Source organism: Chiloscyllium punctatum, chromosome 44, assembly GCF_047496795.1.
Source record: "Chiloscyllium punctatum isolate Juve2018m chromosome 44, sChiPun1.3, whole genome shotgun sequence".
In the NCBI taxonomy this organism is placed as follows: domain Eukaryota; kingdom Metazoa; phylum Chordata; class Chondrichthyes; order Orectolobiformes; family Hemiscylliidae; genus Chiloscyllium; species Chiloscyllium punctatum.
In genome coordinates this window covers 15,953,538-15,977,841 of record NC_092782.1, presented here as the reverse complement: position 1 = coordinate 15,977,841, position 24,304 = coordinate 15,953,538, and the positions used below count along the sequence as shown (strand labels likewise).

The 24,304-nt window shown below is 44.6% G+C and overlaps 1 protein-coding gene across 2 annotated transcripts in view; it reads left to right on the top strand.

Moving 5' to 3' along the window:
• The window catches only part of itpr2 (inositol 1,4,5-trisphosphate receptor, type 2), a 265,818-nt gene that overhangs the window by 147,820 nt on the left and 93,694 nt on the right, over nucleotides 1-24,304 (top strand). For both annotated transcript variants that reach the window (XM_072562332.1, XM_072562331.1), the window contains 7 exons: nucleotides 961-1,212; nucleotides 4,944-5,069; nucleotides 7,045-7,173; nucleotides 10,037-10,157; nucleotides 12,858-13,048; nucleotides 14,475-14,623; nucleotides 19,759-19,867. In XM_072562332.1, coding sequence (XP_072418433.1) covers nucleotides 961-1,212; nucleotides 4,944-5,069; nucleotides 7,045-7,173; nucleotides 10,037-10,157; nucleotides 12,858-13,048; nucleotides 14,475-14,623; nucleotides 19,759-19,867 — 1,077 coding nt within the window. The remainder of the gene's footprint in view (nucleotides 1-960; nucleotides 1,213-4,943; nucleotides 5,070-7,044; nucleotides 7,174-10,036; nucleotides 10,158-12,857; nucleotides 13,049-14,474; nucleotides 14,624-19,758; nucleotides 19,868-24,304) is intronic.

Here is a 24,304-nt window from a genome sequence, read left to right as displayed (position 1 = left end):
ACACCTAAATGGTAAGGTCCTGGGGAGTTGGGAGGTCATGTTGCGGCTGTACAGTACATTGGTTAGGCCACTTTGGTAATATTGTGTGCAATTCTGGTCTCCCTCCTTTTCGAAGGATGTTGTGAAACTTGAAAGTTTGCAGCAAAGATTTATAAAGGTGTTGCCAGGGTTGGAGGATTCGAACTATAGGGAGATGCTGAATAGACTGGGGCTGTTTTCCCTGGAGCGTCAGAGGCAGAGCGATGAGCTGAGAGGTTTATAAAATCATGAGGGGAATGGAGAGGATAAATTGACAAAGTTTTTAACCTGGGGTGAGGGAGTCCAGAACTAGAGTGAGAAGAGAAAACGTTAAAAGGGACCTAACAGGCAACTTCTTCACACAGAGGGTGGTGCGTATATGGAATGAGCTGCCAGAGGAAGTGGTGGAGGCTGGTACAATTACAACATTTAAAAGGCATCTGGATGGGTAGATGTGTAGGAAGGTTTGGGAGGATATGGGCCAAGTGCTGGCAAGGGGGACTAGATTGGGTTGGGATATCTGGTCGACATGGATGAGTTGGACCAAAGGGTCTGTTTCCGTGCTGTACATCTCTGACTCTGATCCATTTGACCTCATTCAGGGAAAGGCAGGCAACTCCAGCTTTTTAAACCGAGGCTATCCAGAGAAAAATTGGATCTACCCCAAATGTTGCCACATTGCTGTTCGTAGGATCTTGCTGTACACAGGGAGGCTTTCATTAATCTAGCCAATTGTTTGTGATCCTTTTGGAAGATGGGTTGTTCGTATGTAGTTGGAAGGGGGGGGGGGGGGGTGGAATTGTGGTATTCATGTTCAACACAATGAGGTCAGGACCCTTTGGCATGAAACTCCGTCCGGTTTCACTCCTGCGTTATTACTCACCGACACAACTCTCCATTAGCTTTTAATAACTGTCGCTGTGTCCTTGATGATTCATGTAGCTGGCTAATGGGGGAGAGGACGTGCTGGTGTTTTACAATGATCGGGCATCGTTCCCTCACCTTCTCCAAATGATGGCCTCCGAACATGACCGCAGCGATGAAAACGGTGCCCTCAACTACCACATCACCCTGGTCGAGCTGCTCGCTGCCTGCACCGAGGGCAAGAATGTGTACACAGAAATCAAGTGCAATTCCCTCCTCCCCTTGGACGACATTGTGAGGGTGGTAACGCATGAGGACTGCATCCCTGAGGTAGGTCCCCAGCCACATCTCTTTCTCTTTCTGTTTCCAAGGTGGCAGCAGCTACGTGGGTGACAGCTGAGATTTTAGTTTGCTTTTTACAGTCTTGGGAAGGTATGCTGTTGGATCATGATTAGATCATCGAGGCCTCCTCTGCACCAATCTCCGATCATGGCTGTGGGCTCAACCGCATTTTCCTTGCTGCCCAGGGCTGGACTCACCCACCCAGCTACAATCTAGGAGCTAACACTTCCTTGAATACGTTCAGCAGCAGAACCTACTCTACTTTCTGGAGAATTCCGCAGATTAACAACTCCACAAAAAAAAGACTTCTCCTCTTACCGGTCTTAAATGAGAGACCTCTGATTCTTAAGCCTTATTCTTGCCTATCACTCACAGTTATACAGCATGGAAACAGACCCTTTGGTCCTACCAGTCCACACAGACCATTATCCCAAACTAAACAGGCCGCCCCTGCCTATATCCTTTCAAACATTGCTTATTCATGTACTCATCCAAATGTCTTTTAAATATTAGAACTGTACCCACATCCCCCACTTCCTCTGGAAGTTCATTCCACACATGAACCATTCTCCGTATTTAAAAAAATTGTCCCTCAGGCCTTTTCTTTTTTCAATCTTTCTCCTCTCACCGTAAAAATATGTCCCCAGTCTTAAAATCATCCCCCGAGAGAAGAGACACTTGGCATTCACTTATCTATGATTTTATAAATATCTATAAGGCCTACCCTAAACCTCCTACACTCCAGTGATAAAAGCCATAGTCTATCCAGCCCCTCTTTATAACTCTATCCTCAGCAAGGTCCTGGTAAATCTGTTCTGAATAAATCTCTTCTGAACTCTCTCCAGCTGGATAATATCCTTCCTACACCAGGGTGACCAGAACTGAACACAGTACTCCAGAAGAGGCCTCACCAATGTCCTGTACAACCTCAGCATGACTTCCCAGCTCCTATACTCAAAGGTCTGAGCAATGAAGGCAAGCTTGCTGGACACCTTCTTAACCTGTGGGTGGAGCATCGTCCCAGTGTCCACTCTATCCAATTCTTTCTGGATCTTCTATGTTTCAATAAGACCACCTCTCATTCTCTTAAACTCTAATGGCCCAGCCTCTCCAAACTTTCCTTGCAGGGTAACCCACTGATCCCTTGAAATTTGGGATAATTTCTGCAGACAACTTGCAATAAAAGAAAAAGGCTGAATGATTAGGAAGGAGATGGTAGGAGATATGGAGGAAGTTGATCTTCTCACCAATATTTAATGTTCATCCAACGCTACAGTTCTGATCTCCATATTCTAGAAAGGATAGAGAGGCACTAGGGAAGATGCAAAAGACATTGAGCAGAATGGTTCCAGAACTGAGAGATTAAGGACATGAGGACAGATTGGGTGGACTGATGTTCTTTTTAGTAACAGAGAAAAGGCTGAGGGGTGATTATTGAGGTCTTGAAAACCTGTAAAATGTGACAAGATGAGACAGGGTAAATGCAGGAGTGATGCTTCCAATGACCAGACAGTCTAGACCCAGGGATCCCAGTCTGAGGATATAGAGTAGGCTGTTTAGGATTGAGTTGAGAAATATTTTCACCCAGAGAGTGGGGAGCCTGTGGAATTCTCTGTCACAGGAAGCAGTTGAGGCCAAAACATTGAATGTTTTCAAAAAGGAGTTAGATTATAGTTCTTAGGACTGAAGGGATCAAAGGGTATGGGGAGAAAGGAGCAGGTGACTGAGTTGGATGATCATCAGTGATCACAATGATTAGCAGAACAGGCCTGTAGAGCCAAGTGGCCTATAGCTGCCCTTGTTTTCCATGTTTCTAAGAAAAGGGTTCAGAGGGATATCCATAGAGAATCTACCGTGGGGTTGACCAAAGTTAGAGGCTATTAATCTGAGGTCCAGCAGGGAACTTTGGAGAAAATCCTTGATCCAGAGAAAGGTGAGAATGTCCAGAATAGAGTCTCTGAAGGATTTTCCAAGGTGGTTCGTTTTGATGCATTTAAGGGACAATTCAATGGATATTTGAGGAAGTAAGGGATAGGAGGATGTGCAGGTAGTGTGTAAGGTGGGGGGGGGGGGGGGGGGGGGGGTGAAGGTAAACACTGGGATATACCTGGTGGTATGTAGCTAGAAGTTCTGTCTAACTGTTCCATACAGATCAAAGCTTTTTGTTAGCAACTTTGTCAAATTATTTTTAACCCCTTGGTTAACTTTGTTCATAAAATAGGGCATCTGCACAATTCCAATCATTGGAATTCTGAGTTACTCTCCATTTAATTTGCAATAAAACTGAGCTAACCACATCTGAATCAAGAGGACAAATTCCTCACATCTCCTACTCTACCCTTCCACTCCCCCTCTGGCTAATATTCAATCTCCCCACCCAACCCTATGCCCTCACCCCACTGTGTCCCTTCTGCCCACCCTCAATTTGCCCCCATTCCTGGCTCCTCTTCTACATAAAGGCTCTAGTCTTCCAAACGCCTCCCCACCCCAATGATGCTCTCCCACAGAATTCCCTGTCTACAGCCCCCCCACCCACAGCTCCCTCCCCTTCTTCACCAACTCTTTCTTTTCATCCCCCCCCCCCCCCCAAATACTCGGTGAGGGTCCTCAGAGAGACTGAAGTCAGTGAGACTTGGGATAAATAGGGCCTCTGACTGGCCCCCACCATGCTATACCTAAACAATGTTAGTCGAACGTTTTGGGTGGGTCACCACTTTGCGCCACTAACAGCGTACTTATTGAGGGATCAAAGACATTTTGGGGACCTGATTGCAATGTTGCCTTCAGTGGGCGTTTCGTACCAGGCTCCTGTTTCCTTCCTTCCGTGTGTATCAGATAACTTTCTTCAATTATCCCCCGCTCACCAGTAAAACGGTGTCCACTGCAGTGCTCACTGGTGGTTACTCCCTTACTCCTGCAGGTGTTGTCCTGCCTGCCTTTGATATTCTGGCATGAACCACAGTGGGGCCCAGTCACTCTTGCAATCCTCTCCAAGTCCCTGCTTGCTCACCCTCCCATTTCTCTTGTCCTCTTCCACTTATCACGACCGTCTCAAAATCTATCCAAACTTCCCCCTCACCTAAGCTGGCCTCCTTCAAAATCCTCACAGTTTAAGAATGAAGATTTAAATGACCTAGAGAAAGGATTAGATTAGATTCCCTACAGTGTGGAAACAGGCCCTTCAGCCCAACAAGTCCACACCCCGCCTCCGAAGAGTGACCCATGCAGACCCATTCCCCAATCTTACATTTACCCCTGACTAATGCACCGAACACCATGGGCAATTTAGCTTGGCAAAAATGAGGGCTGCAGATGCTGGAAACCAGAGACCAGATTAGAATGGTGCTGGAAAAGCACAACAGGTCAGGCAGCATCCGAGGAGCAGGAAAATCAACGTTTTGGGCAAAAGCCCTTCATCAGGAATGGCTGGCCAATTCACCTAACCTGCACATCTTTGGACTGTGGGAGGAAACCCACGCAGACACAGGGAGAATGTGCAAACCCCACACAGACAGTCACCCAAGGCTGGAATTGAACCCGGGTCCCTGGCGCTGTAAGGCAGCAGTGCTAACCACTGAGCTACCATGCTGTCCATGAAGGACTGTAGAGAAAATTAACTGAGGCATCAAAAATCTCTCTTTCTTAGCCGTAGCTCCTGTAATGGGATCTCGCCTAGTGGTGAACCTGGGGGAAAAAAATAGCATTTCTTGTCCTTGCAGGTGAAAAAAGCATACGTTAATTTTGTGAATCATTGCTACGTGGACACAGAGGTGGAGATGAAAGAGATTTACACCAGCAACCACATCTGGAAACTCTTTGAGAATTTTGTTGTCGACATGGTTCGGGTAAGTCTCGCAGAGGAACCTCCTCTATGATTTGAGCAGACATCCAGAATAGACTGAAGGTGAAATTTCCCATTAAACATGTAGCAGGTTAAGTCTGGCTGTCTTCAATGTATTACAAGGACTGAAATAAAAACGCAAAGTGCTGGAGAGAGTCTGTCAGTGTTGTTTTGGATCAGACCAAACCCCCTCCAAATATATTCAGAAGATTAGTCTACACCCTTACTTTTAAAGGTTAAGTGCCAGATGCAATTCATTTGGTCAAATTACCAGGCTTGAAACAAAACACACTTTGTTCATGAACTATAATTAAAATACAGACAAAATGAAAAGAAAAGAATTGGCTTAACTGCAACGCTCTCAAAATGCTTAACAAAATTACATCTATATTAACTATTACTAATTAACTGTTCCAGTAAAGTAACATCCCATTAGCACACCATTGGCAAAGGCAAATTCAGTAAGTTAAATTGCCTCACAAGGAATTCTAGCAGCAGGAAGAGAGACCCCCCCCCCCCCCCACCTTTGAGCTATAACAGAGAGGAATAAGAGCTTCCACATCCGGCATCAAGAGCCTGGAAGCTGCTGAAAACTAAAACCGAAAATCCTAGAGCTTTTGAGAGCGTGACCCCACCCATTCAGGCTGCTTCTATTGTTCCAGCTTTTTAAAAATAAATCCCAAGGCCCCTCAAGCTGTTTACTTTATTGACCTTTGAAGCAGGCCACTCAATACCTGTTGTCTCCTTGTGAAAAAATGGACAAAATACATCTCTTCAAGCAATTGTATCATTACTGCATCTGTTGACAGATGGAAACAAAGTTAATATTTCAAGCCCTCACTGGATTTGAAATATTAACTTTTCAGAAGAAGCTGAGTCGTACTAATTTGTTACAAAGAGGAGTCATATTTGACTCAAAACATCACCTCTTTGTCTCACTGTAGACTCTGAAAGATTTGCTGAATATTTCCAGCATTTTCTGTTTTAATTCAGACCTTCAGCATGTGCAGCATTTTGCTTCTGTTATTTGGAGTTTGAAAGAAAGATCTTGGTCGATAAGAATCTTTGTTGACACTCCGAGAGTAAATCTACATAGCTGTAGTAAATATTGCCCCAAATAAGTAGTGACTGAATTGTAAATCTTTGAAAACACAGGTGCTGAATATTACTTGTAATGTCAAAGTTATACAGTGTTATCCGAATTCTGCAAACCAAAAATAATATGAGAGGATTTAACCAGATGTCAGAATTTTTTAAAAAATTATGCTTTTAATGAAGGGGTGAGGTGGCAAGATTGGTTCCCCAACAGATGCTCCTTCTTAGATACTCCATTGTAATTTTGAGGTTGTGGGTTCAAACCCCACACCCGAGAGTTGAGAATGATGGTTAGCTTGCTCCACCCATGCAGTGCTGAGGTGTCAATGGAGAGCTGTGTATTAGAGATGAGGTCCAACTGAGGCCTCGTTGGTTCGACAGAAATGATTCGATGACGGCGTCTTGTGGAAGGGCAGGCTCCCAAGTGTCTGGCCGATTTTTTTTTTAATCTCTCTATGCACATCACCATTACACAGATGGTGCCAATAAATGATCCCATTATTGTGAGCAAAATGGCTGCCGTGTTTCCTACATTCCAACAATAGTTCCACTCCAAAACTAACTAACTTTGGCTCGAAGGCATTTTGGAACATCCTGAGGTTGTGATAGGCAGGATATAAATTCCAGATTTTTTTTTTTTAATAGCATCGAAAATAGTTTGCGATGTCAGACCATTGGTGAATCTCCGTTCCCCCCCTGCCTTTCTATTGGGCGTTAGCATTTGTTATCCCTGCTGCTTGAATCAATGGATATTGACAAACTTGACCAATTCACCTGAAGGTTGAACCCACTGTGTTTTGGTTTGCCCTTCCATTTATTGAACTCCCGTCATCCCCTTTTGGCTGTTGTCTCTTGAGTTCACTTGCCTCCTTGATTTGATGAAGGTTTGCAACACTACAACGGACAGGAAACATGCCGATACTGCGTTGGAGAAATACATGACAGACACAGTAATGAGTATCATCAGTGGCTTCTTCAGCTCCCCATTCTCTGACAACAGCACCAGTCTACAAGTAAGTCATCTTTGTGACAACCTGTCTCCTGAATTATATAACTTGCTGAATTACGTATTCATAATGTCATACAGCATAGAAAAGACCCTTCAGTCCAACCAGTCCACGCCAATCATAATCCCAAACTAAACTAGTCCCACTTGCCTGCACCTGGCCCATACCCCTCCAAACATTTCTCATTCATGTACTTCTCAAAATGTCTTTTAAACATTGTAAGTGTACCTACATCCACTACTTCAACTGAACCACACTCTGTGGGGAAAAGAAATTGCCCGTCATGCCTGTTTAAAATCTTTCTCCTCTCACCTTAAAAATATTGAAATCCCTATTCCTACACAAAAGAGACTTGCTATTCACCTTATTGATACCTCTCATGATTTTATAAACCTCTATGAGACCACCCTTCAACCACCTCCACTCCAGGGAAGAAAGTTCCAGCTTTTCCAGTCTTTGTCAACCTTTCATCCCTGGCAATATCCTGGTAAATCTCTTCTGAACCCTCCCTGACTTCCTGTATCTTTGCTATAACAGGGTGACCAAAACTGGGCATGATAGTCCAGAAGTGGCCTCACCAACCTCCCATACAAGCTCAACATAACATCCCAATTCCTATACTTAAAGGTCTGAGCAATGAATGGAAGCATGCTAAATGCCACCTTTGCCTGGTGCTAAGAATTAATTAGTTAAAAATGAACTAGTCCTCAGCACATGGGGCTGTCCAAAGACCATCTGGTGAGTGTTGTTACATTTCTGAAATTTCCTTTTCCTAAGGGTTCATGTTTGCAATTTAAGGGTGAATAATTATTTCCAAATAGATGGTGGGAAGTTTAACTGTGGACAATGTTTGTATGTGCAAGTGTGCTTTATTCTTTTCAGTCTGTGGTTAGTAGAACGTACAGTATCCTGGGTTTAATCAACATGGGCACAGAATACAAAAATAAGGAAGTTATGGCAGATCCTTATAAAGAGTTGGGTTAGCCTCCGTTGTCCAGTCTGGAAAGATGTGAAGACAATAACGGGTCCAGGAAAGGATCATGAAAATGCTTCCAGGGATGAGGACCTTCAGCTAGGTGGGTAAATGGGGAGTGTTCACCTTGAGAAACAAAGGTTGAGAGGACATTTTGATTGAGATGCTGAAAACCACAAAGAGTTTGAACAGAGAGAGGGGAGAAACTGTTGAGAACCAGATGACAGCAATAGGTGGGGACTGGCAAAACAGAGCACAGCTGCACTTTTACCAGCGAAGGGATAGGATTGGGTTATACTGCCTGAGAATGCGGTGGAAACAGACTTAGATAGGGTTTTCAGAAGGAATTGGATAATAGCGGGAAGAGGAAAGAAATTGCAGCATCTTGGGGAATTGGTGGGGGAAATGGGATTGGGTACATTCTCTTCAGTGGGCTGAACATTCTCTTCCACTGTTGTAACGACTGCACCGATAGCCAGAGAAGGCAAGTTCAAATCCAGCCCCTGCTGGTTTTGTGAATTTCAATTTCACTAAAAATCTGAAAATGATAAACTTTCTCAAGGTGAAAGTGATTGTGAAACTACCAGATTGTATGAAGAACCCAAGTCAAACCAACTGGCTGATTTGGTACTTTGAGGAAGGGAATCTGCTGTCATTACCCAGTCCGTGGTAGGTCGACCCACAATGCCATTAGGGAGGGAGTTCCAGGATTTTGATCCAATTTTGCCTGGAATATCATTTCAAAAAGCTTCCCCACAGCAGAGGTTAAATTGATGAGCTTGTACTTGTTGGACTTAGTCTTCAATCCTTTTCTGAACTAGGGTGTAATATTTACAATTCTCCAGTGCCCTGGTTCCAGGTGTGCATCGGAGGAGGTTTGGAAGACAGTGCCTCTGCAGTTTTCACTCTCCTTCCCTCAGCATCATTGGATGCTGCCAGCCTGACTCCAGTTCTCAACTTTAAACACAACATGCCTTTGTAATGTCTTACTGTAAGAAATCATTAATTCCTTCTGCCTCGACACTGCCACCTCTTTCATGATGACTTTGGGCAACATCAACTTTCCTGCCTAAGGCAAAAGTCCTCCATTAACTACCCAATTGACCCCATTTCTCCTTAAATCACTCTTCTATTATAATCATTATTATAACCTTACCCTTCCATGAGTGTTGGCCTGTTCCAGATGTGAGTAAAATCAAACTGCTAAAGCTCTTCAGATAGTCTGTTCACATTAATGTTGTGACATCTTCCAATGTTGGCACAGTGGGCTGAATGGCCACCAATCTTTTTGCCCTCTTCAAAAGTGCATCATAATTTGACTGCTTCATGTACAAGTGGTGAATGTTTTTATCCCTGTGTGTGATTAGACCTAGAGACTGGCCACTGATTTGAAATTTTTGGTTAAACAAGTTCAGTCTTGAGGCCGAAGGTGTTAAAATCTATGAGGCGTTGAATCCAAAGGCTGTGGAAAAGGTTTTGCTGTTTGAAGATTTATGCCGTTTATCATCTCCGTATAACTTGGTACATTGCAAAATACTTGGATAGTGTCGGGTATCCTGCTGTTAATGTTGAGCCCATGTCACCAGAACCATCTGGTCTGTTTGAGTGGGCGAATTGGATCCTTTCTGCTCAAGGCTTGGCATTGTCAATCAACAGAGATTGCAAATGCCATCTTTCAAATCATTAAAAGTATCGTGAGAAGATCTGAGCCACAGTCAAATCAAGAGCCCAGTTTAGTTCTTGTTCACAATTGCACCTCAAATCAAGCTTAGCTCACTCTCTACCTCGATAGTACAAGCTGCACATGAACTGTTTGGCCGGGGGAATACATCTGATATTATTCAGGGAGAGAAATGGTGGCATATAATGGTCTTTCACATTTCCTCATGTCTGCAGACACACCAGCCAATATTTATTCAACTGCTACAGTCTGCCTTTCGAATTTACAACTGCACTTGGCCAAATCCATCGCAGAAGTCTTCAGTGGAGTCTTGTATTAAGACCTTGGCTGAAGTTGGTAAGTTTGCGTCTTGCGCAATATTGCTTGTTTGTTTTTGCAATCTATCAGATTTGACAGGGAGTTCCTTTCAGGTGCAGGTTTTGGAATGGATCCACTGGGAGAGGCACTGGGGCTGGGGTGTGCTTGCATGGTACATGAAAACACTTGACCATTATCTTGCAGAGTTGAGTAAGATCCAGCCAGCTGATGTAATAGATGAAAGTCTTCTCTGTCTGATGCTTTCCTGGAGAGGACCAGGAGAGTATTTCAGGCGAATGCTTGAATGGCATGGAGCCAGAATACTACATAATCCCTCAAATTTGTGCTAAACTACAACCCCTGCATAAGGAGAACATGGGGTGGGTGGTTTAGGCAATTCGTCAAAGTCACTGTTAGTATTAAAATGCAAAGTGGGATGTTGGGTGGTCAGGTTGAAGGATAATGTCAAGGCAGAGTGGGACGTGTCTTATCACATGCAGCTATATCAGGAAGGTGCGATCTTCATGATGAACTGTTCCCATTCCTCTCATTTAACCCTCAGACTTATCCATCTTGATTTACTTAGAGCCCAGCAGCGTGGTAATGGATTCTTCGGTCTAACCAGTCCATGCCAACCATAATCGTAAACTAAATTAGTCCCACCTACCTGCGCTTGGCACGTATCCTTCAAAACATTTCTTATTCATGTACTTATCCAAATGTCTTTTAAACATAACTGTACCTGCGTCCACCACTTGCTCTGGAAATATATTCCACACATGAACCACTATGTGTAAAAAAAAAATTAGTCACCCCTCATGTCTTTTTAAAATCTTCTCACCTTAAAAGTATATCCCCCTGTCTTCAAATCCCCCAGCCTAGAAAAGGCACCAGTCATTTACCTTATCTATACCTTCATGATTTTATAAGCCTCAATGAGGTCATCCCTCAACCTCCTACACTCCTGTGAAAAAAGTCCCAGTCTATCCAGCCTCTCCCTTTAATTCAAACCCTGCAGTCCTGTAACATCCTGGTAAATCTCTTCCGAACTCTCTCCAGCTTAAGAATATCCTTCCTATAACAGGATGACCAGAACTGGACACAGTACTCCAGAAGAGGCCTCACTAACATCCTGTACAGCCTCAACATCACGTCCCAACTCTCTCACTCCAAGGTCTGAGTAATAAAGGCAAGTGTGCTAAATGCCTTCTTAACCACTTTGTTGACATGTGATGCAACTTTCAAAGAACTATGTACCTGAACCCTTAAGTGTCTCTGTTCTACAACATGACCTGAGGCCCTGCTTTTAATTGTATAAGTCTTGCCCTTGTATGTTTTACGTAAATGCAATGCCTCACATTTATTCAACTCCATCTGCCACTCCTCAGCTCATTGACCCAATTGATCAAGATCTTTTGATCATCTTAGATAGCCTTCTTCACTGTCCACTTGCTGAAAACATTTATCATTAAACGTTAGGGAGTAAGAACCTGCCTTTCTTTAGTATCTTTCACAACCTGGAAATGATCTTTCGAGCTAGTGAGTCCGAACCCCCTCAAACTGTAGGACATAGCCCCCTGTAGAGTCAATAGCTGAGATAGTGAGGGTGAGACTCTGAGGCAGCAATGGCTAATGTGGAGCCCTAATTGAGTCTTAACAACTGTTGAACCCCCTGTAAACCCTCCCTTTCTTTTGGAATGGTGTCTGGCTTGACGAGTCCCAATTTAAGGTTTGCTTCTTGCTTTCAAAAAGGAAAAGAGGGAATGTTCTATACCCAGTGCTTCTCACTAAGAAGACCTTTTGACAAAATTCCAAACCAAAACCTGAGGTCACAGCAGGGAAGAATTCGGGAATGCTTCAAATGGAGCACTTTGATATAATTTTTCAAAAACCAAAAGAACTGAGGATGCTGGAAATCAGAAACAAAAACAGAAATTGCTGGAAAATCCTCAGCAGGTCTGGCAGCATCTATGGAGAGAAAGCAGAGTTGACGTTTCTGGTGAAGGGTCACTGGACCCCAAATGTCAATTCTGCTTTCTCTCCACAGATGCTGCCAGACATGATGTCTTCCAGCAATTTTTCTACTTTGATACAGACCCCATTGCAATTCAGGGAAACATGGCTCCCACGGCCGTGAGTGGAGGAGATGATTGGGTAATCTGCTATTGATTGGGCAAAAAATATCAGGCAGGACACCAGGGGAAGCTCCCTTGCTCTTTTCAAGATCTTCTGTTTCTGCCATCTCGCCCAAAGGAATGTACAGTATACCCTCAGTGATGCACTGGAGAGTCAGCTTTGAGATTATAATTGTCCAGTGGGGCAGCACAGTGGCTCAGCGGCTAGTACTGCTGCCCCATAGCGGCAGGGGCCCAGGTTCAGTTCCACCCTCGGGTGACTGTCTGTGTGGAATTCGAATGTTCTCCCTGTGACTGCCTGCATTTCCTCTGGGTGCTCCAGTTTCCTCCCAGAGACCTGCAGGTTAGGCCGTGCTAGATTGCCCGTAGTTTTCAGGGATGTGAAGGTTAGATGCATTAGTCAGGGGTAAATGTAGAGTTATAGGGTGGGTTACTCCTCAGAGGGTCGGTGTTGATGTATTGAGCCGAAGGGCCTGTTTCCACACTGTAGGGATTCTATGATTCTATTCTATGTGTCTTGAATGGGGATTGAAGCTCCTCCAGAGGTGAGTGCTCTCCCATTGCGTTCTGTGATGAAAGTGATCCCTTTGGTTTCTCCTCGCAGCCAAGAGCCGAGCGATAGCAATTCCTGTCGACCTGGACAGCCAAGTGAACACCCTCTTTATGAAGACCCACTCCAACATGGTACAGAAGGCTGCGATTGGCTGGCGAATGTCTGCCCGCAGTGCACCACGCTATAAAGACCCAATCGGTGGATCACCCTTGGACTACAGGAATATTATAGAGAAGTTGCAGGTAAAAGCCAGTGTCTGAAGGGTTAACATGTCCAAAGCCCCACACCCCCAACAATGATTGATCGATTGTTTTATGGAGTTGGAAGGAGAATGGTTTAGGATCTCGAAGGAGTAAGACCAGCCATCCAGCTCTCTCTTCATAGTCCCCCTTCACAACCTCTGTCATGTTCAGGTAACTTGCCTCTGGCGACTGTCCGTATGGAGTTTGAATATTCTCCGTGTCTGTGTGGGTTTCCTCCTGGTGCTCCAGTTTTCTCCCAGAGACATGCAGTATAGGTAGATTGGCCGTGCTGAATTGCCTGTGGTGTTCACTGGATGTGTAGGTTAGGTGCATTGGTCAGGGGTAAATGTAGGATAATAGGGATGGGGAAAGAGTCTGGGTGGGATACTCTTCAGAGGGTTGGTGTGGACTTGTTAGACCAAATGGCCTGCTTCCACAGTGTATAAGATTCTGTTCTGTTCTATTCTATGATGATCACCATGAAGCAATAGGCTGCAATAAGATGTGGGTGTCTTCTCATTAGATCTTCTCATTAGATCCCTCTATCGACTCTGCCAAGCAGGCCTTTGTAGCTACTAAACAGGAATGAGGGGAGGTGGGAGTAGGTCCAGCTGATTACAACACACTGAGGCTTCACCTTACAACAAAACCCATCTCTCCGAACTGAGAACAGGTTGAAGGTTTAGAGATTATACATCGATACATTCAAGCGGGAATTGGATTTTTGAGAGAGTTCATTTTCAGATGAGGGCATGAATGATTTGGTCCAGCATTTGTTTCCTTTATCCCTAGGTTGCCCCTTGAGAAGGTGGTGGTGAGCTGCCTCCTTGAACTTCTGCAGGTTGACGTGCTGTAGGTTCATCCACAATGCCGCTGGGGAGGGGTTTCCAGGATTTTGGAACAGCGATATATTTTCACATTAGGGTGGTGAGTGGCCTGGAGAGGAGCTTGCAGGTGGTGGTGTTCCCATGTATCTGCTGCCATTGTGCTTCAAGATGGTAGAAGCCTCAGTCAAAAACCCTCAACAGAGACTTGGCTAATGGCTGAAGCACATTGTGCAGTCAGGTCTTGAAATCAGGCCAAAAATATTTGCAAGACTATGGAGAAAGAGGAGGACTAATTGGATAGCTCTTTCAAAGGTCAAGTACAGGCAGGATGGTATGAATGGCCTTTTTAAAGCTGTGTGATTTTAAGGGCTATATTTGAAGCATTATAACAGAAGGATATGCCTTTGATCAGCATTATGCTCACTTATGATGCAAGCCATCAGGATTCTGCATTGGAGAATTGATGCAGAAGCTTAATTCTATTTATCAATGAGTTTCATTCCACCGTTAACCACGAGCACTGTCGAGATTCACTGCAATAGCTCTTTGATACATTCAGATTGCTCAGTCGCCTGATGTTTTGCTGCATTTGTTTTCAGGATATAGTGTCCACCCTTGAGCAACAATTCCAGCCCATGGTGCACGCTGAGTTCTCATTGCTGGTTGACGTCCTCCATAGTCCAGAGCTGCTTTTCCCAGATGGAAGTGACGCTCAGTTGAGATGTGAAAGTGGAGCCTTCATGAGCAAGTAGGTCATAGGCCAAGAGCTGGTTGTGTGTGTGTGTGTGTATGTGTGTGTGTATGTGTGTGTGTATGTGTGTGTGTATGTGTGTGTGTATGTGTGTGTATGTGTGTGTGTGTGTGTGTGTGTGTGTATGTGTGTGTGTATGTGTGTGTGTATGTGTGTGTGTGTGTGTGTGTGTGTGTGTGTGTGTGTGTGTGTGTGTGTGTAGAACAGTGAGGATCTGTCTGAGTAAACATCTGGTTGTGTAGAAATGAGTTCCAGGTTTGTCATAGAGTCATACAGCACGGAAACGAACCCTTAAGTCCAACTTGTCCATGCTGATTAGATTTCTCAAACTAAACTAAACTAATCCTATTTGCCTGTGTCTGGCCCATATCCCACTAAACCTTTCCTATCAGTGTACCTGACAAATGTCTTTTAAAGGAGAAAGTGAGGACTGCAGATGCTGGAGATCAGAGCTGAAAATGTGTTGCTGGAAAAGCACAGCAGGTCAGGCAGCATCCAAGGAACAGGAGAATCGGCGTTTCAGGCATCAGCCCTTCTACGTCTTTTAAATGTAACTGGATCTGCATCCACACCTCACCTGGCTGCTCATTCCAGACACGCACCACCCTCTGCGTGAAAATGTTGCCCCCCCCTCAGTTTCTTTATAAATCTTTCCCCTCTCACTTTAAACATATGCCCTCTATTTTTGGACTCCCATACCCTGGAGAAAAAAAGAACTTTGCTATTCCTCTTATCAAGGCCCCTCATGATTTTATAAACCCCTGTAAGGTCACCTCTCAGCGTCCCACATTCCAGGGAGAAAAGTCCCAACCTATTCAACCTCTCCCTGTATCTCAAACCCGCCAATCCCAGCAACATCCTTGTACATCCTTTCTGCACCCTTTCTAATTTAATAATATCCTCCTTGTAGCAGGGTGACCGGAACTGTACACAGAACTCCAACAGTACCCTCACCAACGTTTTATGCAACCTCAACATGACGTCCTTCCCTCCACTATTGGTGGCCATGCCTTTAGCCATCGGGGATATACGCTCTGGAATTCCATTTCCAAACCTCTCCACTCCTTTCAAACACAACTTCAAACCTACCCACTTTAAGCAAACATCTTGCCAGTGTCTCCACTTAACACAGTGTTGATTTCTGTCTGGCTGCCCTCCCTGTGAGATCTTTTTACCATGTTAAAGGTTCTATATCAACTGTTGCAGTAGAATACCTGGTTTTAAGCCAACGTACCTGTGTCCCAAACTCTAATGAACTGCAGCCAGCCCAATCCTATTTGCAAAAGTTAAACATCCCTAACATCAAATGGAAACTAGACCCAGGACGAGTGAAAAGTCGTGAGAAGCTTCTCCTCACTAAGGGTAGAGGAGCTCTCTGCTCCAAAGGCTGTGGGTGCTGGGGACAGTTGAAATTTTCAAGTTGGACATTTACCTGCCCCTTGTGATTGACTCACTACAGTGTGGAAACAGGCCCTTCGGCCCAACAAATCCACACTGACCCTCCGAAGAGTAACCCACCCAGTCCCATTTTCCTCTGACTAATGCACCTAACACTATGTACAGGCAATGTACCATGGCCAATTCACCGAACCTACACATCTTTGGACTGTGGGAGGAAACCGGCGCACCCGGAGGAAACCCACGCAGACACGGGGAGAATGTGCAAACTCCACACAGACAGTCGCCCGAGGTTGGAATCGAACCTGGGTCCCTGGCGATGTGAGGCAACAGTGCTAACCGCTGAGCCACCGTGCCTCCCACATGTAGCAGAAGATGGTTATGATCTCCGAATTCCTGTTGATTTGCTATGAAACAGTCAATGGATTGCCCTAAGGACCTTAAAACTGACTCCACTAACCCAACTAATGCTGATCTCTGAGTTCAGATGATAATCTACTTGACGTTCACTTGAATGGTGAGCACAATTACCTTGGGTGCTTCGGCTGATGGCATTGTCAGTTTGGGAACTAATATACAGCTCTCACAAAGCCCAGACTCCTGTCTCAGTTATCATGTTAGGTTGATCATGAATGTCTACACTGATCAGTTTAATTTTAGCACTGAGGTAAAGGAGTGTTCCATTTCGGTGGGATTTAGTATTGAAACTGGAGGGCAGTTAATCTGTGTTGAGTTGAGCGACCCACGCTGTGTCAGTTCAGAAGAGGTTTTAGAGAACTTTAGTTAGGTCACACTTAGAATATTGTGTAGAGTCCTGGTCACCACACTACCAGAAGGATGTGGATGCTTTGGAGAGGGTACAGAAAACATTTACCAGGGTGTTGCCTGGTATTGGAGGGGGGTGAGGGGGATTGTTTAGCTACGAAGAAAGGTTGAATAGAGGTTTATTTTCACTGGAATGCAGGAGGTCGAGGGGTGACCTAACAGAAGTTTGAGATTGTGAATGGCATGGATAGAGTGGAAAGTATGAAGCTTTATCCCAGGGTGGAGGAGTGTGGCGGGGTTTGGGGGTGGGGTCAAGTACTCTGGGACACAGGTTCAGGGTGCAAGGGGGAAAGTTTTTAAAAGAGATGTGCGAGGCAATTGTTTTTCAAACAAAGGGTGGTGAGTGCCTGGAATGTGTTGCCAGTGGAGGTGGAGGAAGCAGACACTATAGCAGTATTCTAGAAGCACCTGAACAAATCTATGAATAGGAAGGGAATAGAGGGATACAGATCCTGTAATGGAAGGGCAAGATGTGATGGCACAGGCTTTGAGAAGTGTCTGTTTCTGTGCTGTACTGCTCTTGGTTCTAGTGTATGAAAGAGTCTCAGTCTGTTCCTGAATGGTGCTGAAACAAAACTGGTATCGCTCCAGGCCTGGTCCCCCTCCCATTATATTAGAAGTCACATGACACCAGGTTAGAATCCAATGGGTTTATTTGAAATCACAGGTTTTTGGAGCGCTGCTCCTTCATCAGGTGACAAAGGGGCAGTGCTCTGAAAGCTCGTGATTTCAAACAAACCTGTTGGACTATAAGGTAAAAACAATGACTGCAGATGCTGAAAACCAAATACTGGATTAGTGGTGCTGGAAGAGCACAGCAGTTCAGGCAGCATCCAACGAGCAGCGAAAGCGACGTTTCGGGCAAAAGCCCTTCATCAGGCCTTTATTCCTGATGAAGGGCTTTTGCCCGAAACGTTGATTTCGCTGCTCGTTGGATGCTGCCTGAACTGCTGTGCTCTTCCAGCACCACTAATCCAGTATCCTGTTGGACTATAACCTGGTGTCGTGTGAATTCTGACTTTGTCCATCCCCCAGTCCAACACTGGCACCTCCACTTCATGGCTTCCATCATGGTGAAGGAGAGACCTGGAACAAGTTGACCACTCCCCATAACTTGGCCTGAAAAAGCCACCATTGTCGAGGAGTCCAACACTAGATCAGCTCAACCTTCCACCTCTGCAAAGACCTCTGCAGGTCGCAAAAATGCTGGTGTGCGGAGCAGATGTTGTTAGCCAGCTGTTGTACTGCAGGAAGACAGAGACAACGCAAGACCAACACCGAAGAGTGTGAGATAAATTCCACCTGCAGTGCCTCCAGGTTCAATGGATAGACCGTTGAACAAGCACTTCTGAAAGCCTGCTCATATTAAAATTGTTGTGTAAAGCTGACTCCTCTTCTGTACCACTTAGCTTTAGTTTGGTACAAAGTCAGAGAGTCATACAGCACGGAAACAGACCCTTCAGTCCAACCAATCCATGCTGACCATAATCCCAAACTAAACTAGTCGCACTTACCTGAACTTGGTCCATATCCCTACAAAAGTTTCTCATTCATGTACTTATTCAAAAGTCTTTAAATGTTGTAACTGTAACCACATCCTCCACTTCACCTGAACGTCCATTCCGCACACAAACTGCTCTCTGTGTAAAAACAAAAATTGCTTCATGTCTCTTTTTAAATCTTTTTCCACTCACCTTAAAAATGTGCCCCTGAGTCTTCGAACCCCCACCCCAGAACAAGACATCTGCTATTCACCTTATCCATACCCCTCATGGTTTTATAAACATCGATAAAGTCAACCCTCAGCCTCCTATGCTCCAGTGAAAAAAGTCCCAGTCTATCCAGCCTCTCCTTATAACCTAAACCCTCCGTTCCCAGTAACACTCTGATAAATCGTTTCTGCACCCTCTCTGGTAACCAGCCATGATCTAATTGAATGACAGATCAGACTTGAGGGACAGAGTGGCCAACTGACATTTTCATGTTGAGACATTGTCTTTGATAATTCATCTTCAGTGAACTTCTCCTGGGACACTTTGCTGCAACAGCATAAACAACAACATTGTGCATTTTTGTAGAGCCTTTAATGCAGTAACATGTCCCGAGGTATGTTATCAGTTAAAATTTGCTATCCTGCAGTTCCTTCCTCAGTAATGCACTCTAGCGTTTCCCCTCAGCTCACTGGCCTCCAGTTTCCTGCTTTCTGATCCACTCCCTTTTTGAATACAGGCGTCAGATTGGTGGTTTTCCAATCCAGTGGGGGGCCGTCCAGGAATCCAGTGGGTTCTGAAGTATTTTGACCAATGCCACCACTAACTCTGCAGCCCCTTCCTTTCGAACGCTTGTATGCCTATCATCAGATATTGGCCACGTTGTCTGCCTTCAGTCCGCAATATGTTTGTCAATTTCACTTTTAAAAAATCTCATTAAATTCTAAAGTCTATGTAAATTCACTGAAGGCTTTTTCTTGATAGAATATAGTGGTATTTGTGATATATAGTGAAATCTGCTCTCCAGTGATTCAATAATTTGAAGCAAAAACAAAAATTGCTGAAGGGACTCTGGTCAGGCAACACCTGCAGAGAGAAATGAGAGTTAATGTTTCGGGTCCGGTGACCCGTCTTCAGAAGGGTCTAAATGAAGAGTCACTGGATCCAAAACGCCAACTGTGCTTTCTCTCTACAAAAGCTGCCAGATCTGCTGAATTACTTCAGCAATTTCTGCTTTTGTTTCGGATTTCCGGCACCCATGGTTTTTTACTTCAGTTATTTGAAACATTTCTTGACCTGACATAATATTGTAGATCTCCAAAACAAAAACAATATTAGCATGAGTTTTTAGCACGTCACGTTGCTTGTGTGTCAGAGATTTCACAGAGCAATACTGACCGTGTGTTGACCTAATCACAGATTGATTAATCATTCCAAAAAGCTGATGGATAAAGAGGAGAAACTCTGCATTAAAATTCTTCAAACGCTGAGAGAGATGCTCAATCGGAAGGATGACTTTGGAGAAAAGGTGAGTTAATATTTTGTCTGGAGGCCCTGTTAATGTAGCAGTGCAAGCCTAAATGACTAGTGGTCCAGGTTTGTTATGGTTACTAGTTTTATTTGAAGCTATTGTAATTACATTTTCCAAACATAAATGCAGGGCACCCTGACCCCTCATTGATGACAGATACCAAAGGATTGTTCCAACAAAGCTGCTTCCCCGCTGTTATTAGACTTCTCAGTGGATCTCTCAAATTTCAAATCTGATCTTAACCTACCCTGGTCTCAACTCCACTCTTCCTCCAACAGGGACAACTCTCAATACAGGTACCTACCCCCATCACTCCTCCCATTATCATTCCAACTCCACCTCATCCAATTTAACCTGTTGGTCTTGATCATAAGAACATAAGAAATGGGAGCAGGAGTAGGCCATTTGGCCCATCGAACCTGCTCTGCCGTTCAGTCTGATGTTTCTCATGGACTCGGCTCCATTTACCCACCCGCTCACCATACCCCTAATTCCTTTTCTGTTCGACAATTTATTTATCTTTCCCTTAAAAGCATTCAGCAAGGAAGAAGAATGGACTTAGGAGAGCTAGAAGGGGCATGAGAAAGCCTTGGTGGGTAGGATTAAGGAAAACCCCAAGGCGTTCCACACTTTTATGTGAGGAACCAGCGGATGGTTAGAGTGAGGGTAGGGTCGATCAGAGATCATGGAAGGAACTTGCCCCTGAGTCGGAGATAGTAGGGGAGATCCTTAATAAATACTTTACTTTGGTATTCACTAGTGAGAGAGACCTCATTGTTTGTGAGGACAGCGTGAAATGGGCTGATATGCTCGAACAGGTTGACATTAAGAAGGAGAATGTGCTGGAAGTTTTGAAAAACAAGAGGATAGATAAATCTCCTGGGCCAGATGGGATATATCGTAGGTTACTACACAAAGTGAGAGAAGAGATTGTTGTGCCTTTGATGATCTTTGCGTCCTCACTGTCCACTGGAGTAGTGCCAGATGATTGGAGGGTGGTAAATGGTATTCCCTTGCCTAAAAAAGGGAATAGGGATAACCCTGGGAATTACAGACCAGTCAGTCTTACGTTGGTAGTGGGCAAATTATTGGCGAGGATTCTGAGAGACAGGATTTATGATTATTTGGAAAAGCATAGTTTGATTAGAGACAGTCAGCATGGCTTTGTGAGGGACAGATCATGCCTTATAAGCCTTACTGAATTTTTTGAGGATGTGACAAAACACATTGACGGCAGAGCAGTGGATGTGGTGTACATGGATTTTAGGTAAGGTTTCACATGGTTGGCTCATTCAGAAAATAAGCAGGCATGGGATACAGGGTAATTTGGCTGTCTGGATACAGAATTGACTGGCCTTTAGAAGCCAGAGGGTGGTAGTAGATGGAAAGTATTCAGCCTGGAGCTCGGTGACCAATGGTGTTCCACAGGGATCTATTCTGGGACCTCTGCTCTTTGTGATTTTTATAAATGACTTGGATGAGGAAGTGGAAAGGGTGGGTTAGTAAGTTTTTTCCAATGACACAAAGGTTGGTGGAGTTGTGGATAGTGTGGAGGGCTGTTGTAGGTTGTAACGAGACATTGACAGTATGTAGAGCTGGGCTGAGGAGTGGCAGATGGAGTTCAACCTGAAAAAGTGTCCAGTGATTCATTTTGGACGGTTGAATTTGAACGCAGATTAGAGGGTTAAAGGCAGGATTCTTGGCAGTGTGGAGGAACAGAGAGATCTTGGGGTCCATGTCCATAGATCCTTCAAAGTTGCCACCCAAGTTGATAGGTTGTTAAGAAAGCATTTGGTGTGTCGGCTTTCGTTAGCAGGGGAATTTAGTTTAAGAGCCGCGAGGTTTTGCTGCAGCTCTCTAACGCCCTGGTTAGACCACACTTGGAACATTGTGTTCAGTTATGGTCGCCTCATTATAGGAAGGATGTGAAAGCTTTAGAGATGTTGCAGAGGAGATTAGATTTAGATTAGATTACATTACAGTGCGGAATCAGGCCCTTCGGCCCAACAAGTCCACATCGACCCGCCAAAGTGTAACCCACCTGTACCCCTACATTTACCCATTACCTAACACTACAGGCAATTAAGCATGGCCAATTCACCTGACCAATTCATCTTTGGATTGTGGGAGGAAACCGGAGCACCCGGAGGAAACCCGCGCAGACACAGGGAGAATGTGCAAACTCCACACAGTCAGTCGCCTGAGGCGAGAATTGAACCCAGGTCTCGGGCACTGTGAGGCAGCAATGCTGACCACTGTGCCACCTTACCGCCCACCAGGATTTACCAGGATGCTGCCTGGACTGGAGGGCATGTCTTATGAAGAAAGATTGAGGGAGATAGGGCATTTCTCATTGGAGTGAAGAAGGATGAGAGGTGACCTGATAGAGGTGTACAAGATGATGAGAGACATAGGTAGAGTGGATAGCCAGTGACTCTTTCCCAGGGCAGAAATGACTATCATGAGGGGGAAAAATATTAAGGTGATTGGAGGAAGGTTTTGGCGAGATGTCAGAAGTGTGTTCTTTACACAGAGAGTGGTAGGTGTGTGGAATGCACTGCCAGCGGTGGAGGTAGAGTCAGATACATTAGAGACATTTAAGTGACTCTTGGATTGTCACATGGATGATAGTGAAACAAAGGGTATGTCGGTTAGTTTGATCTTGGATTAGGATAAAAGGTCAGCATAGCATCAAGGGCCGAAGGGCCTGTACTGTCCTGTGTTCTATGAGGTAGCCTCAGATGCTTCACTGGACAAGAATTCCACGGATTCACAACCCTTTGGGTGAAAAAGTTTCTCCTCAGCTCAGTCCTAAATCTGCTCCTCCTTATTTTGCGTTTCTGCCTCCTAGTTCCAACTTCACCCCCCAGTGGAAACAACCTCCCTGCTTCTATCTTATCGATTCCCTTCATAATTTTATATGTTTCTATAAGATCCTCCTCATTTTTCTAAATTCCAATGACTATCATCCCAGTCTACTCCGTCTCTCCTCACAAGCCAACCCTCTCAACTCCAGAATCAACCTAGGGAACCCCCTCTGCACCCACCTTCCTCCCCCCCCCCCCCACACACACACACACACACACACACACACACACACACACACACACACACACACACACACACACACACTAGCGTCAGTGCATCTTTTCTCAAGTAAGGAGACCAAAACTGTACACAGTACTCCAGGTGTGGCCTCACCAACACCCTATACAGCTGCAGCAGAACCTCCCTATTTTGAAACTCCATCCCTCTAGCAATGAAGGACGATATTCCATTTGCCGCCTTAATGGTGCTCTTGCATTTGTATGTAACATTTAATGATGTGCAAAGGGGACAACTAAAGAGGAATGGGCAAGTGGGAGAAGAAAACATAATTGCAAAGCCATGTTTTGAAAGTTGTCAGGTTTTGGAAGAGATAGATAAAGGTCGCTGTGTGGATGGAATGAAGGGAGGAGGGTGAGTTCCCTAAGAAGCTAGAGGGTAGTGTACCATGTGCATAGGGTGGAGTGGGATCCCTGCAGTTTAATCACAGAAGAGCTGACTGATCTGACCCACAATTCTCCCTCTGCCATCTTGTCAAATTCTCCCTTTATCATCATGATGTTTGTGGAATCGCCACTCTGCAAATTTCGGCTGGTAGATTTGCTTGCCTTAGAGCAACACTTGAAACAAATACTTCATCAGGACTTTAGAATGTGCTGAGAGATATATAAATGCAGAAAAGAAAATTGAATCACTCCATTTCATTATAACTTCTAGTTTTCTGGCCATCTTTTTTTACTGTTGTAATTTTACCATTTCAATAAACCTTTACCTGGCTATAGGGAAAAACAAATGCAAATCTTTCTGTTACAGTAATTCAGAAAGTATTTCAGCAAGAATGAGTTTTGACAGCTATTTCCGTCTGTGTATTTTGCTTGTCTCGATCCATAATAAACTACACAGCAGCTGCTCAGGTGCAGTGTGGCACAGAGCAGTTGCTTAGAAAATGCATTTCATTTGAGCTGAGCTCCAAGCTGTCTAAATTGGGCGCACGGATATTGAATTTGTCCAAGAAATTTGCCAGCCGTGGCAAAATTGATTTCGGAACATAAACAGGCTACAGAATGAATAAAGTTGAGATCAACTCAGTGTTGATGGCAATTTTATTGACCACTTTTAGCAAGCAAAGTGAGGAAAGGAACCTAATGTAAAATAAAGAATGCACGATGTGTCAGTATTTCCCAGCAAGCTTCCAGCCCATGTGCCAAATTACTGTAAAGTGAACGTCGCCCAATATATATCCCTTGGGCTTATTTTTGGCACTGAGTGCCAGTTTTGATTGCTGTGTTCTCGAGAGAGAGAGCGAGAGAGACCAGCCTGGTGTTTGATTTCCCAATGGTAGCACGCGCATACAGGAACTGTAATCTAATGAGGACTCCCCAGTGAAGC